Source organism: Patella vulgata, chromosome 1 (assembly GCF_932274485.2).
Source record: "Patella vulgata chromosome 1, xgPatVulg1.2, whole genome shotgun sequence".
Classification (NCBI taxonomy): domain Eukaryota; kingdom Metazoa; phylum Mollusca; class Gastropoda; family Patellidae; genus Patella; species Patella vulgata.
Genome location: NC_065879.2, coordinates 41,998,616 through 42,015,780, shown reverse-complemented (window position 1 = coordinate 42,015,780; position 17,165 = coordinate 41,998,616). Strand labels below are relative to the sequence as shown.

At 32.7% G+C, this 17,165-nt stretch overlaps 1 protein-coding gene across 1 annotated transcript in view; it reads right to left on the bottom strand.

Annotated features, from left to right (window-relative positions):
- Positions 1–456: 456 nt before the first annotated feature.
- The window catches only part of LOC126832505 (potassium channel subfamily T member 2), a 98,576-nt gene continuing 81,867 nt past the window's right edge, over positions 457–17,165 (bottom strand). The window contains exons 25-30 of the mRNA XM_050563313.2: positions 16,783–16,914; positions 15,869–15,895; positions 11,107–11,236; positions 10,607–10,691; positions 9,427–9,631; positions 457–8,241 (exon numbers count right to left, since the gene is read on the bottom strand). Of these exons, the coding sequence (XP_050419270.1) occupies positions 8,029–8,241; positions 9,427–9,631; positions 10,607–10,691; positions 11,107–11,236; positions 15,869–15,895; positions 16,783–16,914 (792 nt within the window). The 3' untranslated portion in view covers positions 457–8,028. The remainder of the gene's footprint in view (positions 8,242–9,426; positions 9,632–10,606; positions 10,692–11,106; positions 11,237–15,868; positions 15,896–16,782; positions 16,915–17,165) is intronic.

Here is a 17,165-nt window from a genome sequence, read left to right as displayed (position 1 = left end):
TTTCTTCCGTCAAATTAAATTCTAAAACATTTTTTTTCCATTTATTAGAAAAATAATGACGTTTGAAAGATTTGTAGGTAAAAATCATTTCCTAATGGGTATTAAAATAAGTAAAATTCACCATTTAGCCCGAATCAGTAACGTCTTATGTAAACAATGCACGCGCTATTGAGTCAATGATTGACGCCGCGTGTCGAAACAGTCATCTGTTACAGAGATATTAGAAGATCTCTATGAAACAAATTGAGGTTAACCGTGCTGAGCTCTTTTTGTTGCGTAATATTGCATCTGGGGTAAATTCTGTATGACAAAACGAGTACTTCTTCATACTGATGGACAATGTTGGCCGAATAATTGCAGCTTTAAAGGGTTAATAAAGCCCAACGGTGATGTTGAATGAAGCTATAATTAAAACACACCTAAAACAATCTCTATACAACATACAAGGACATAAAGTTGTAATTTTAAACTGTTTATTTCAAAATAAAACTTGATTCCAAGAAAATATGGAACAATTAAAATCTCTAAAAGGAAAGCATGATATCATTCATCAAAGATCACAAGAAATAAATTTTATCCGTATCATTATATACAACCAGACGTGTTACGGTAACGTGAAAAGGATTTTGTCAGAATTTCCATTTCTAAATTCTCTTTGAGAAAAGTCTGATATATCCATAAATTATTGAAAGGCCAATATATAATAAAATTGGCTGTAATTGAATACAATACAATACCCATACATCCTAAAGACTAAGGGAATGCAAAATTATAATTCCCATATTAAATACAAAATGGGAATTTAGTGTAAAAGTATGTATTGGGTGGACCAAAAACTGGTCGGACTTTAACAATAAATTGCTTGGTACCCATTCCAAAGAATATTATCTGAATGAACACCAGCATGTTTCACATAGATCGAACAAATTTTAGCTTCATAACTTGAAGAGCCAGTCTACCGAAGCGGGGGGGGGCGGCCATGGTAGGTCCGTTGAATCGCTCCATTACAGAATAGCAACTTTTGAAATTCGGTACTATTTTTGTTCTTGTAGACCGAGCCTTTAAGTAATGAAGTTGGAACGGTTACTGGTTACTGAGCAATGTAATGATAAAGTTCGACCTATTTTTGTGGGGTCATTGGAGAGATATTACCAATGGAATGTGTCAAAGTGACAGCTGTTTCAATTGTAAAGCATAGTGTCATGTGTTCTAGATAATAAAGTATATAAGCATCCATTTTAATATATTCTCAGACTTAATAAATGACAAAAAAATATTATTAATGTTATAAAATCTAGTAATGATGAATTAATACTCAGTTTGCCTTTATTATCGTATGCAAAAATCAACAAATTTTAAAAAAATAAATAAAAAATAAACAATCCATAGCAATTGTGCTGTGCCACTATGACTTTCACAAGATATGGGTGGATGGACAATGGACTAGGATGGCAATACACCTGATAATTTAATGTGGCAATATAAAAATGACGGAATATGCAAATAAGTAGATAATGAACATACATAGTGGTCTTTTTCCATTTCATTTCAGGCAAAAGCAAACAGAACTTCATTCAAAATACAATAAACTTTCTGCTTTTATAAAGTTCATTTTGATGATGAATGCCCATGCATGACTACAGGATACAACAATGATACTATAAAAACAACATCATACATGAACAAATCTTTTTTAGATGCCATCTTGACATATTGATGTACATGCACAGAAACCATGACTGACATAAAACAGAAAAAGGTGATATTATGAAATCAATAGAAAGTAATAAAAGCTTTGGACAGCCATGACTTATGTTAGGACTTATCAAGTTACATAATTTTTGACTTTTTGACATGACTAATTTTTAATTTTTACAGGCTGAAAGTCTAAATAAAGAATCTCCTACCAGCCATTTTTGATATTAAAAAGGTTTTTTTTGCCGAGTTTATTTTTACTTTATCGACGAGTGTTGATATTTTTTGATATAAAAAAAAGACGAGTAGGAGATTTTATTTATCACCCAATCCTTTCTTACATGCATAAAAATAATTCTTTGTTATAGACTTCACTTTTACTGAACCTGATTACATTACGGGGTAGTGATATATCATTTTTTTGACAGCAATTCAACCATTGCAAAGTCCTTTATACTGACCCAGTGTTTCCACCAAGGTCAATTAAATATAAATAATTCATTTTTAATAAAATAATAAAAGATAGGTTGCCAGGCAACGAAACATACGCCCACAGCAGCTAAATCGTCCAGGGAGTCAACAAGAGTTGTCGCATATTTTTACTTTTTTCAGTAATTAAACATTTATAATACATTAAAATCTGATTAAGAGTAACAACTAATTAAGTAATTATCAGAAAACCATTAGAATTTGTTTGGTTTTTATAAAGTTCTGCCCCATGCTAATGTTTAGTATACGAAACTCTTAACATCAATATACTTGTTCGTCTCAAGACCTTAAACTCTGTGTATCAATCTGAAGTCAATTGGATGATAACTTTAGCCTCTAGAGCGTCACAAGATTTTTCAAAGTGATCAAGGACCATAACCTCAAACACTGTGTATAAATTTAAAGTCAATCGGATATTAACTGTAGCCTCTAGAGCATTTACAAGATTTTTTGAAGTGATCAAGGGCCATAACTCTGGCAGTAATTATCGAAAATGGTTGAAAATCAATATGATTCTTCGTCTCATGACCTCAAAGTGATCAAGGACCATAACCTCAAACACTGTGTAGAAATTTAAAGTCAATCGGATATTAACTGTAGCCTCTACAGCATTTACAAGGGCCATAACACTGGCAGTAATTATCGAAAATCGCTGAAAATCAATAGGCTTCTTTGTCTCATGACCTTAAACACTGTGTATAAATTTAAAGTCAATCGGATATTAATTTTAGCTTCTAGAGTTACCACAAGATTTTTCAAAGTGATCAAGGGCCATTACTCTGGCAGTACTTATCAGAAATCGCTGAAGATCAATAGGCTTCTTCGTCCCATGACATTAAACACTGTGTATAAATTTAAAGTCAATCGGATATTAACTTTGGCTTCTAGAGCGTCCACAAGATTTTTGAAAGTGATCAAGGACCATAACTCTGGCAGTAATTATCGAAAATCGCTGAAAATCAATTGGCTTCTTCGTCTCATGACCTTACACACTGTGTATAAATTTAAAGTCAATCGGATTTTAACTTTAGCCTCTAGAGCGTTCACAAGATTTTTCAAAGGGATCAAGGGCCATAACTCTGGCAGTAATTAACGGAAATCACTTAAAATCAACAGGCTTCTTCGCCTCATGACATTAAAAACTGTGTATAAATTTAAAGTCAATCGGATATTAACTTTAGCCTCTAGAGCGTCCACAAGATTTTTTGCTTGTGGACGCCAGACGGACTGACGGACGGACGGACGGACGGACCGACGGACGGGGGTGACGACAATATACGACCACATTTCAATGTGGGCGTATAAAAAGAAGTTCCTTTTAACTGACCAATCAAATTCATGTAAAGCAATATCTCCTGTATATGAGTAGATTATGAAATTTATCACACAAGCGATATCTACTGTAGAATGTATTATTGGATGATAAATTAGTATGCTAGTCTGGAAGATTGTACCTTTAAAGGTCATTTCAAAAATAAAATAAATAAATAAAAAATTGGCTTCTGTTTATTTTTAAGTCAAATTTAATAATATTTTTACATATTTTCTATTTAATATGAAGCAATATTGCACATATCCCTATAACAAAAAAAAAAGACATTGATAAACATTATCAAATATTCGTAATAAGCACTTTTAAAGAACAAATAATAATCTACAAATTTCAAATCTCAAGTATGATTTCATACCTTACAACGAATAAATATCATAGAAAATAACGATTATTGTTTATTTAATATGAAACAATATTGCACATATCCCTATAACAAAAAAACAAAACATCGATAAACATTATCAAATATTTGTAATAAGCACTTTTAAAGAACAAAAAATAATCTCCAATAAACATCAAGAAATACAAAGGAACCAATTTCAAATCTCAAGCATGATTTTATACCTTACAAAAATATTTAAATATATAAGCATAATTTGAAATCCTCAAACAAGATTATGATTCAGAAGCATGTGCAAAATGGTTCGGAATTTAAACCATGATTTATGAAGCCATGGCAAGATTTAAAGTGACTGGTAATATAAAGACTTAACTAACATCAAATGAAAACTCAAGAACATTTATGAATCAAATGTCAAGAATGCTTACAAAACATGACTTAAATTTCGAAGGATGATTTCCAAGATTTAATGAGACAGACCGGCTGTCAACAATACAAAAAGAAAGTAGTATCATTAATAGAATACAAAAGAATTAATGTATCATTAATAGGACAATACAAAAAGAATGTATGTATCATTAATAGAACAATACAACATTAATAGAACTATACACAGATAGGTTGCCAGGCAACGGAACATATGCCCACAGCAGCCCAATCATCCGAGCGGTCACAAGAGTTGTCAAATATTTATTCCTTTGTAGGTAATGGGCGGCATTTACAAGACAATTTCATACAGATCAGATTATAATTTTCTTTGAGGGTTCACAAGGTTTAAACAAGTCTAATAAATCTAGCAGTAATTATCAGAAATCAGTGAAAATCAATAGGATTTTTCACCTCATGACCTTATAAATTTAAAGTCAATCGGACGTTAAGGACGTTAACTTCAGCGTCTAGAGCGTCCACAAGATATTTCAAAGTGAGTAAGGGCCAGAACTCTGGCAATGATTATCGAAAATCGTTGAAAATTTAAAGTCAATTGGATAATAATTTTAGCCCCCAGAGAGTCCACAATATTTTTTAGAGTGACCAAGGGCCAGAACACTGGCAGTAATGATCGGAAATCTTTGAAAATTAATAGGCTTCTTCGCCTCATGATCTTAAACATTGAGTATAAATTTAAAATCAATTGGATATTAACTTTAGCCTGTAGACAGACGGACGAACGGGGGCGATGACAATATACGACCACATTTCAATGTGCGCATATAAAAAGGATGTATGTAGCAGTAATAGAACAATACAAAAAAGAATATATGTATTAATAATAAAAAAACAAATTCATATATGTTTCCATTTTATTTATTGTAAAAAAAAAATAATTATGACAAATACTGTATGACAAAATTCTACAGTTTAAGATCAAATCCCAGAATCTTTCCCATGTAATTCAGGCCAAAAAGATGTTTCTGTCCATTTAGCAATTCAGCCTATACATTACATTCCATCTTTAAATTATGTCAATAGCTCAGTTTGACCAACGTTTCATCGTTACACTGGCCGGTATATAGAATATAGGCTTATTGTATAAAGGAAAACATTTTTTACAAACAAGGTAATATAATTTAATGGATATTTATAAATATTTACAAATTCACAATGCATTGAAATATGAATTATAAAATATGTTAGAATTTGTAAGAAATACAAAATAATGATATAATTTACATGTATTGGCGAACTTGTGAAAACCATTCTATAATCATGTCAAATGACCAAAAACACACTGGTTTTGACACACCAATCAGCAATATATAACAACTGTTTTGAATATTTTGGTTTACTGTTTCCAATAAGCAGATAAAATAAGCCAATTAGGACCAGCTATAAAAATCACAGCAAATTTCATACAAATTTAAAAGAAATTCATTTCACAAAAAATACATCTTGTACAATACACATGTGATCAGTATCATGCTTGTGATTTATTATTTTTCTGCAACTGTGTTTTAGATTCAATTCATTACATGTATATAATACAGTAAAAGTCATAATGACTAGAACATTCCTATAAATGTATACCAGTGATGGGATTTCAAAATTTTAGTTGTCGGACATTTTCTTCCCGAAAATAAAGGGACATAACTCTTATCGTTATTTAAGCAGGCGTTTTCAAACCACAATTAAGAATCACGTGTCAACAAAATATTCAAATTCATACGTAATAAAAAAAAAATTAGATGCACCTCGTAATTTTTTATATTTAATTGCCGTATGGTATTCAAATTTATGTCTATAATATTCCTAAAAAATTACATGACATCGTAATACCATAGAATGAAAGCGTGCCGACTACTGCCCATCCGTACCGGTTTCAAATTCCCCCCAAATTACCGTATTTTTCGGGTCATAAGTCGATACATTTTTCAGCAAAGTCCGGCATTAGTCTTATGCTCCGTTTCGATTTATATACGGAAGGTAAAAAAAATGACATCCCGAAATTTATTTGGCTGTAAACTGTAGTAAACGTCGCTGTAACAGAACGAGCGAGTGACACCAACTGCTAAATAATCCCATTCGACTCTAAGCACGCGCTATCGTCTATGAACAATTACTGTAACTACTTACGTTATTCCAATCGAAATATTTGTCAACATATTTATTTATTTAAAAACATAAACCCCATTCAAAATATGATCATAAATCCGACAATATGCCATCAAAATAGAATCTTTTCTGCCGACATCAAACGTATTACATTCGGCACGTTTACACCTCTTAATTCCACGTGTCTCGCGAGATTTCTACTTTCATTTTGAGTGTGTGTGAAATAGCTTTATTTAACTTCGGCTTCCACTGAAGAAATATCACAGACAAGTTATCTGACGCAATGTATATTGATTTGGGGTGTTATATACTATTAGGATATGTGACATATATGACCAATGTCTACGGACGACATCAAGGAGATTAAAACGTGAGACAATGGAGAAATCACGGGTTAATCACATAGATTAAGTTTATTGGATTGATATATAGTTCGACAAAGAGAAGCAATGACTTCTGTTCAGGATTGAATTGTGAATTGTCCGACAAAGAATTAAGTCAGCCAATCAAGGCAGATTAAGTAGTTAATCAAGGTAGGTGTATTGACGGCATAAAACGATAAATACCTTGATCACTTAATTACCTAATCAATCCAGCCTATTATCAATGATAATCGGGTTGAGTGGTAGTTATGCACTCAGTATACTATATTAATTTTGGAATTTTGAATATTATTTACCATGTCTTGATGTCCGATTGCGCATATTCCTGGTCGGACAATTTAGGACATTTGGAAAATAGCGTCGGACATGTCCGGAATATACGGGCAAAATCCCATCACTGATGTATACCTACAAATGATTCATTTGTAAGTCACCAGTCATCAGGGTGTTGATGTGAATCGGGGATTCATGAAAATCACTGAAAACTACACTGTTAACAGTTAGAGATACTTGTAGAACAATAACACTCTTGTGTTTGTTTTTCATCTAATTTTATGTATATACAAACTTAAGGGATTATATGTAGTATATTTTTCACAACCTTTCTGTATAAATCAATTCACAAAACCATTGATTGTTTGATATATAAATTTTTTTTTGAACATTGTGTTTGTTTCTAAAAAAGATCCTGCGGAATTCGACCATCTTAAGGAAGTCAACTTTTTGCCCTTGGATCATGTGACGAACTGTACCACACAATAGTGACTATAACTGGTTACTAGTCTTGATCATTCAGTCTATAATAATCCTCTAAGTCTGGTTATACGTCATCTTTGGCAAGCGCTAATCACACAGAGCTATGTCTCCTGTCACATGATTTTAAAACAGGTCACTAATGTCGCTAATATCAAGGTTTCACCATTCAACTTATTTATTTTTATAGTATCTAGTCATTGTTTCTTTCAAATCATGAGGTACATTAGCGACATTCAGGATACACTGTGCCATTATTCTAAATAGATGTGTACTACTGAAAAGCTAAATTTATTTTTAAAACAGGAGATGTTTCAAAGGGAGAAAATTATGGGTTATTTTTAATTCATGTCTAGATGGAAATTTATATAAATTGTGAATCTAATTTCATGCCAGAAACGGAAAAACTTTGAGAGCTCAGCACCCAATCTTTCAATCACATTAAAAACAGAAATTGCAATCCATATCCTCGACATTTAAGAATATCAAGCAAAGGAACCAGGCTGTGATGAAAATACAGTAGGGATTGTGGGGTCAGTAGGGGAGGAATCTGTTGAAGCGTCCATATATTTGATATCTTCTGTGAAATCTGGTGTCCCACGGTCAACTTGTATACTGGGTAAAACATCTAACTGTGCTGGACTTAATCCACAGATTTCATTATCTTCATCATCACTGTTATAATAGATCACTGGTATCTAAAGATAACAATTAGAAAATAACAAATTAAAAAAGAAGATAAGCAAATGCATGGAATTTATGTCCTTCACTTCTGAGAGAAATCAATGCCAGCGGGTGATAATTAGTGCATTTATCACAAGGAAACAGTCGACCAATAAGGTTTCAGTAATTTCATCAGTTATGCCTAAATATGCATGGTTGTCAAATGCAAGCACACTTTTTCAAAGATAGGTTGCCAAACAAGAACACACACCCACAGCTATGACATAATTAAGGGCAACAACTATAACAATATTCTTCAAAGTTAACAAAGGGCCACCTCATCTGAATTAATTTGCAGAATTTGCTGGAAGTCAATAGGCGTCGGTATGTCACTAATTTAAAGTAGCTAAGTCTCTAACTCAATATCACCCAAAGTCTTCGGAATTGAAAACCCGTATTATTTGTCAAATTAAAACAACAGTGATGTTGTGATCTTACCGGGAAAAGATGGGCTTCTGATATCCAATATTTAAGACAAAATAAACATTTTACCATTGGTACATGAATTGTGTACCATAATGTGTTTCAGTGCCATTTGTAACAACAGACTCGAAGAACGAGGCTAGGCATATTCCACAAGTCATGTCAAACGGTGACGACATATTCTTATCTTCAGAGCATGCGCAATAAATATTATTGGTGTAGACTGGAATAACCAGACGCTAGAGATTGCCATTTGATTGAGACTTCTGGCGTATTTCCCCGAACATAACTGATTACAATTACAATATAAACAGAAACGTTTGAATGTAAATCAGTTTATATACATTCATGTTACATTATTATGTGTGTTGCAACCCATTTGTGTCAATTTCTAGGTCCAAAATATTAGCGATTTAGCTCCTTTAACTAATGTATATAAATTTCAAACAGATCAGATGGTCACTTTTGTTATTGGTAATAAATCGGGAAGCTATTATTAGAAATGTAAACATAAAGATATGATGATCAAACTACCGATAGTTTGTAGAGTGTTCACAAGAAATCACAGAGGTGACGACAAAATTTTGGCATATGATTAAGCATAAAATTGGTTGATTTCATCAGATAACTAGTTAAGTTATTGCTAAAAGACTACACAAACAGTCAATGTTTTTACAAAAATCAAATATACACCTTGAAGTGAATCTCTATTGAAGATTATAATAAATATAGCATACCCTGCTGCCACCTGTAGATTTGTTCAGATTATCTTGGCTTTCTGAAGGTTCCGACGGTGTTCTACCGTTATGTAATGAATGATCTGATATGCTGGTGGCAAACTTGCTACGTTTTTCCTCTATTGTTTCTTGTTCTTTCAACAATCTTCGCTCATCCATTAAAGGTGATGGCTGTGGTGACAGTGAACTCGGTCGGATTAAGTACCTTAAAACAAAGATCATTTGAAAAATAATATGAAAATAAGAAACAAATGTGTTAAATGCAGCCTTTTTCCAGTCACATTAATGTCCAGATTGGATGGTAGTAAACCTGCTATGTTTTTCCTGTATTGTTTCTTACACTTACTAACATGGGTGTAATAGCTTGAGAAGATACTATGTGCTTAGATGAGTGGTACCCAATATTTTGTTGGTTGCGACCCCATTCCAGAAACCAGCATGTGACAGCGACCCCACAAAAAAAAGTCACCTTTTACTATGAAACATCACCATTATTTACATTTATTATTGTATTACTTATTTGACAAGTTATTGTTTGTAAAAATTGAGCAAAAACAATTGGCATTGTGGCAAGAGGTGGAAAGATCAGAGATTTTTAAAGTGTTTGGCAACTCCAGCTGGGGTCATGACCCAGAGTTTGAGAACCAAGAGCTTTTCCTCACAAATACAATGTTTTGAGAGGGATTTGAAGCAAATTTTTTATAGATTAATGAGTTTTAATATTTTTTAATTTTTTAGCCCAAATATATCATCAAATCACTCAGTTTGTACACAGGAAGGTATCTATAAGCGATCATTATACTGTAGTTTACTCCGGGAGCCCTATAAATATAGACATACTATTATTTTATTTTTCTAAAAAGATACGACTGTCTCCACCACATGGATTACAAATCACAATACTGTGAACAAGACCAAAGAGAAAACATTTAGGCTTACTGGTGAATTTTGAGCTACCATAGATACTATGAAGTATATTATTACAAAGCCATGTGAATATACATGTACGTTAATTACAAATGTCAATTCTGCATCTGATTATATGAACCTGCTCCTGATTGTAGCCTGTCCAGATTATATTTCAGGCCTAATTTCCACATTTTAAGTCCCTGATTCTGGCTTAATAAAAAGAATAGTGGAATAATTGGGTACAGCACTGGTGCTTTAAAGATCTACTTACACAATATCACCTAGTTCTAATTTTAGGTCATAATTTGGATTGATGATAGCATATGATACTGATGTTCTTTTATCACTTGATTCATCTGAAAAAGACAAATATTGATTACTATCATTGTAAAGATTATTAAACAGAAATATAAGGTTTAGATAATACTGAAGTTATACCTCATACTTGATTTGGGTCACCAGAGGTGGTGCAGACAGACCAATGGTTGATTTGTAATGCTTGGTAAATACAGAATAAGAATAACAACAGACAGCCGTTGTTATGATCCAACCCAAACTGGAGCAGAGGTGATTCAGTGAGTAATTTAAGATGCAGGCTAACCAGGAGGTCTCAAGATTGCTCCTTGTGTTGATTTAGAAAGTTCTTATCAGGATTTTAAAGCGTTTTTTCCCCTTATGAATCATACAACCTATGGCTAAAGTGAAGTAAGGATTACTGGTTGTAAAATGTAAAATTAAATTTAAAATAAACCAAACAACAAAACAACATACCATATTCTTCTAATGGAAGTCCTTGACTTTGCATTCTACATTTGACCATTTGTATTATTTCTTGTCTTTCTGGTGTTAAATTATTGACACCATTACACATATCTTCTGATTCACCGAGATGTAACGAGGCCTGGTATATTAATAATACATAACTTATGAGTAAGTAATAATAATATTTTTGTATACATCTGTATATAAATAATCCAGAATAAAATGTTAATGAGATTATGGAGTAAGATGGGTCTGTATAAATAACTTTTTAAATTCGAGAGGCTAATTATTATCTTCTAAGAATGCTAATGGCGCAACAGATACATGTAATAATTTACAAATTCAAAGTTGATAATAATTTAGTTTTAGGCAATTCATTTTGATTGTTTTCCATTTTATACAAAATCTATTTAATTTTCATAATATTTTTTTTTCATTATGTCCCACACACACTCTTCAAAAAAAAAGTAGGGGATATTGAAATGCAGATACCTATGCAGGTTGTGATATGATAAATATGGACACTTGACATGCTTTGAGAGTATGTTTACAGATGAAGAACTTATCACCCCAACAGAACCACTGAGCTGCACGCGCGACACACAATAGCACCATACATGTGGGAGGGGTTCATTGTCAAATTTGACACTTCAAGGAAGGGTTGATGAAAACTGCCGAGCGCTGGTTTATCCTATCCATGTTTGCTTTCCTATCGGTTCTTGCATAAGATTTACTGTTTAGCGTATCTTTGCTTTAGTAGGTTACGTTTAATTTGCAATGATGAATGTTTACGTGCTATTGGCATGCTTCAAATGGGTTCTACACAGAGAGCAGTAGCCAACATGCTTAATGTGTCACAGTCTGTGTTCGTCGCCGTCAACCAACAACACTGAAAGAGAAATGGGTCAGATTGCCCCAAATTGCGATTGGACGGTTGATTAGGAGCATGCCATGATGAATTGCTGAATGTCTGAGGATTCGTGGAGCAATTACTCATTATTAAGACAAAAATCAAAAACGTTCATTTTCAATTTTGACAGGGTATTTCTTTGCAAGTGAAATGGGCCCGTCAGACAAGCTGCCCATATGAACTGTTTATGTTCATGTGTAGGCAATTGGCCTGTTATTAACATACACTGGTTACCTCTAATAAAAACAGCAGTGCATTTCCACAGTTTTGTATTGTTTCTGAATATCCCCTACTTTTTTTGAAGAGTATATGTTCCAAGTAATATACTGTTTCTTAGATAAGAATAGAGAATAAATAACACAATGCAAATTAAAATATTCAGTTATGAATTCAAATCATGAAAAGAAAAAAGGATTAGACCAGGAGCCCAGGGGGTCAACCTAGCTGAAAATGTACCAATTTTCTCCTATATGGTATCAATGCATGCATATTTAGTATCATCAGAATGTAAGTCTGCCAGGTATCTGGTGGTGGATGTGGGTGTGCCATGCCCCCAACTAGGCTGGATTAGCTCAAAGTGTACCACATGCAAATCGTACAGCAGTGCACCGTACATCTTCTGGTATTACAAAAACACTCTGACAGACATCTCTAGTAAGGGGGAATCCCTGACAGAGCTATGTAATTGCCAGACATTTGCAGTGGGGGAGTATCCCTGAAAAGAGTTATCTAATTTCCAGACCACAGCTAGGCTAGATTAGCTGAAATCTGGAGTTGTTCAGTACCACCACAGGAATCATCATGAATGACCACTGCTATACAGTTTGTGCGGTGGGTTACCCCTAACAGACATGGCCCAAAATGCCACGCCCCCAACTAGGATAGATTAGCAGGCACTGTTCCCATGTTCTAAAAAATTTAATTTTTTGCCAGGATGCGTAGAATACTAATACCTAGAACATGTGGAAGAGGCAATAAACTGTGGTTGCAAGAATTTGATTTTTGGGCAAAAAATGTTTTATGGGGCTAAAAATGCGTTCCTGCAACCGCAGTTTATCGCCTCTTCCATACGTGCTAGGTATTAGGTACACATTTTTTTGACCACGAGAACTGTGCCCACTAATCTATCGAAGTATAAAGTGCAGATAAACAGACAAGACCTGCTTGAAAAACATCTGTTTGAATCTGATGTGCTATTTCTCTCAATGATCAAACATCTATATAATGAACTTCAGCAACAGTATTATACTTTTAACATCTTGTTTTATTTAAACAGGCTTAACCTGTTCTTCAAGTAAATAAATAAATACATCAGATACAATTAAATGGACACATGAATTTCTAAATTAAATCAAGAAGGGCTTGTCATTTAACATTTAACAATATGATCACTACAAAAAGAGAGAGAAAAAAGGCATGTTGTAAGCTGTTAATGTATAGGTGTGTGGTGCTAAAAACAGTTAATAATGTCTTTATGATCACTATAATAACTAGTTCAATATAGAGTTGATCTGATGCCAAACACTCATTTCTTTAATTAATACAGATAGATGTCAGACCATTTTTTCAATTAACATTAACCCTTTTAAGGAGCGGTATTGTTCAAAATGTTCATGCCTTTATATAATTAAGTGTTCTTTTACTGAAATACCTGAACTCATGATGCAAGCAAAATTTTAAAGTAAGAATGGTTTATTATAGTGAATGATTGGTCACAAGTTTAAAGCAACATTTGCTGCTTGCCCCATAAAGTAGGTGGTGACCCAGTGACCCCCATAAAAGAATTTAAAAAAACTTTAATGACAGTCAATTATTTTATCTTTGACATTGGCTTTGGTTTACTTTAGCGTAGTTTAAAGCATTATTTAGAGCTCAAATTTGCTTAATCTCTTAAGAATTATGAATAGAACTTATTTTGGGAAAATCAAAATCTAAAGTTTATTGACATCTCCATATGTGGTTCTTTCATTTTCACAAAACTTTCAATGCAAACATGTCATGGGTTATGATGAAAGCTGTGATATACAGTGTCAATTATGTCTTGAAAGAGACTTCCCTTAAAGATGTATGTTTATGTAAAGAAAAGCAACAAAATATCGGAAACTTTCCTCAGAACAGAGACAAAGACTACAATGATTTGAAATCAGATTCTGTGCACAGTTTTATGTGCAGTGGTCAGAAAGTTACAGTAGAAAACTCACAAGACATGGAAAAGCTTGATCAACTATTTTGAGATTTGAAGAAAGATATATTGATATTTGTGTATAGTATAAATCAATTTTCAGACAACAACTCCCTATATGGTTCTATTAAAGTCTTCTACATTTGACCCCCGAACTAGTCAAAAGGGATATATATTGCCAAATATTACAGCATCTTATATTGAATACAAATGATATCCAAATATTTGAAATATCAAAACCAAAGTAGAAATATTGTAATATTGCGATAACCCCTTGTCAAATATCTATCAGTAAAACAGAAATTGCAAACATACCTTTATTGGATTTTTCATAAATGATTGCATTTATTCATTAAATTACTTATCCTTGAATATTAAAAAAGTTCCTAATAAAATGGAGTGGTTGTTGACTGAAAGTGACCTAAGATGAGACACACTTCTCTAAATACTTACAAACGAGTTTCTAAAAGCTACATTCAATGCTGATTGGTCTCTGGATGGTAGGGATGTAGTCTAGGTTTACATGATACATAATACATGTAATTAGTAAGTATTACTAAGCATACAATGTAGTTTGGGTTATAAAGGTAACTACCTCTGTGTAAGGAATTGGTGGGGTTTGGGTATTTTAGTCCATTGTACCATCATTCATTTTTATTTTCAGTTTTTAAGAAATGAAATGTTGAGTCTCAAAAACGAAAATGTGAACTATTGTTTATTTATATTAGACATAAAATATAGCGTGACCAAAAATGAAATGACTGGTATAGTGTTAAATCTACAAAAATAAATCTGTTAACAAATAAAATATTTACAACACTTCTAAACTTCTTAACTGTATAATGCCCAGTTCTTCCTATATCTGATACATAGAATAATCATCAAAGTAAGTATATATAGCTTGCTTTGCACTTTCAAGAAAAGAAATTAAATGTGATTTGTAGTGAAGAGCACAAGTGAAGCTTTCAGCATACTCCAACTATATCATTCTTTAATTAAACACACATACAGCCAATTTAATATGCAGAGTGGTATATATACATGTTTCATTGAAACATTCCCTCACCAAATATTTCTAGCACCCAGTATTTTAAAGTTTATTAAGCAGATCCAGACTAAAGATGGTCTAGAAATCTAGCCTAGGGTTCTTATTCACATTATATTTACCAGATTTGATTTAAACAGTATTTTTTATAATTACACACAATACATAATAAATTACCAGTCTTGACTGACTAGGTGTGTGATGGGCACTAACAGCAGAAAAAAGAGATGAGGTATAAAAATATGGAGATTTCACCCTAAAAAAATCTATTAGGTGTAAGTAGGAAGAAAGAATAGAGCGACTGACAAATTTTAAATCATCTGTCATTCAATGAACATGCAATGAAATATATGCCAATGTTATTAAATATGGCTGACAATATTTTGAAATAAGAACCCCAGTCTAGCTGTTACAAGAATAATTAGTTTTCTTCGTTAGTTTCACTGTAAAACAATCAAGATTGATGCGAGATCGAGTGAAAGTGGTCTATATTAATTATGTGGTTGACAACGGTCAAGAAAAGGCAATGGTTAGTTTTTGTGAAAGGTGATAAATAAGGGCAAAACTGTGGAGGGGAGGTAAAAACTGATCAAGGGTCAAAAGGCATGGACTTCAACCTCAACCTTATACTCACTGTAGTTAACTTATGGTTAGTTTTTTTCTACAAATTATAGGAAATGAACAAATAACAATTCTATGGCAATACAATTCTATGGCAATACTGTATTAATACATAATTAATAAAAGCACTAATAACAAATAAATATCCTTCTACAAATATTTATTATATAAAAATCAACAAAAATAAACAAAACATAAGTAGGCCTACATGTTTCATAAATAAAAGTAATTTTGAAAAATTTCCTCAATTTATTTAGGAAGTCCTCCATGTGATTAAAATGCAGATCTAAATTTTGTTCCATTTCTTTACAGCTTTGATGGCCTCCACTTGGTATACATATAAATCTGACAAGTTTTTTAGGGATATCATGTCAAACATAATAAACAATTTCAACCAAATCTGATATCTTGACTACAATAACATCATTTTCCATAGAATGGGGTAAAGTATATATTGTCAAAGAATTAACATATTTAAGAATATTAATGCAGATGAAAATATGTTTTTAATGTAGATGATAATAGTTATTGTTACACTGACAAGAGTGATCTTAGCATGCTGATGTACAAGAAAAGGTTACTAATGCCGCCAAGGTATAACAGTAACTGTGAGAATATCTAATTAGTTTTGTTAGAATCATTGTTAATAATCATCTAACCAACATGGATTAAGGGGGTTACCCTATATGCATGTACCAGGTATACTGTAAAGCAGTATCAAATAAATGTGCCGCAGAAAATTAGCAATAATTTCTTGCTTTGAAGTATCCATGTGCTGGATTTTCAGAAATTTCTAAATGATATCTAATCTAAGATAATATGAGAATGTAGAGATATTCTATTTAATGACAGAATCAGAAAACTACCTTTTCAAAGATTATTAAATTTAATAATATTAATTTAAAAAAATAAATTATATGTACATACCGAGGATAATTCTGGACAAGATTGTAATTGTGTTCTATAAATACCAATTGGTACCTCACAAGTTGTAGAACATAATTTTTGATATAATCTACCATATGTACGAATCCATAAATCTTCTTTTGTTATTTTCATCTAAAATAAATAATTGTTATACAACATGAATTTATTGAAGACAAGGTGTTTCATCCAGTGCCAGATTCACCACTGTGTATTGTTGTGCTTAAGCACAGGGCCCTGTGTGTTGGTTCGAGAGGGGCCATCTTCCTTCCAAAAACTTTTCTGAGCATGTATGCCAGACTATCTGTGTAGGCAATCCGTGCCTACCGCCTTCAGGACCTATATACGGGGCCTCAATCTAACTAGCATAGGGCATCATTTGTCCT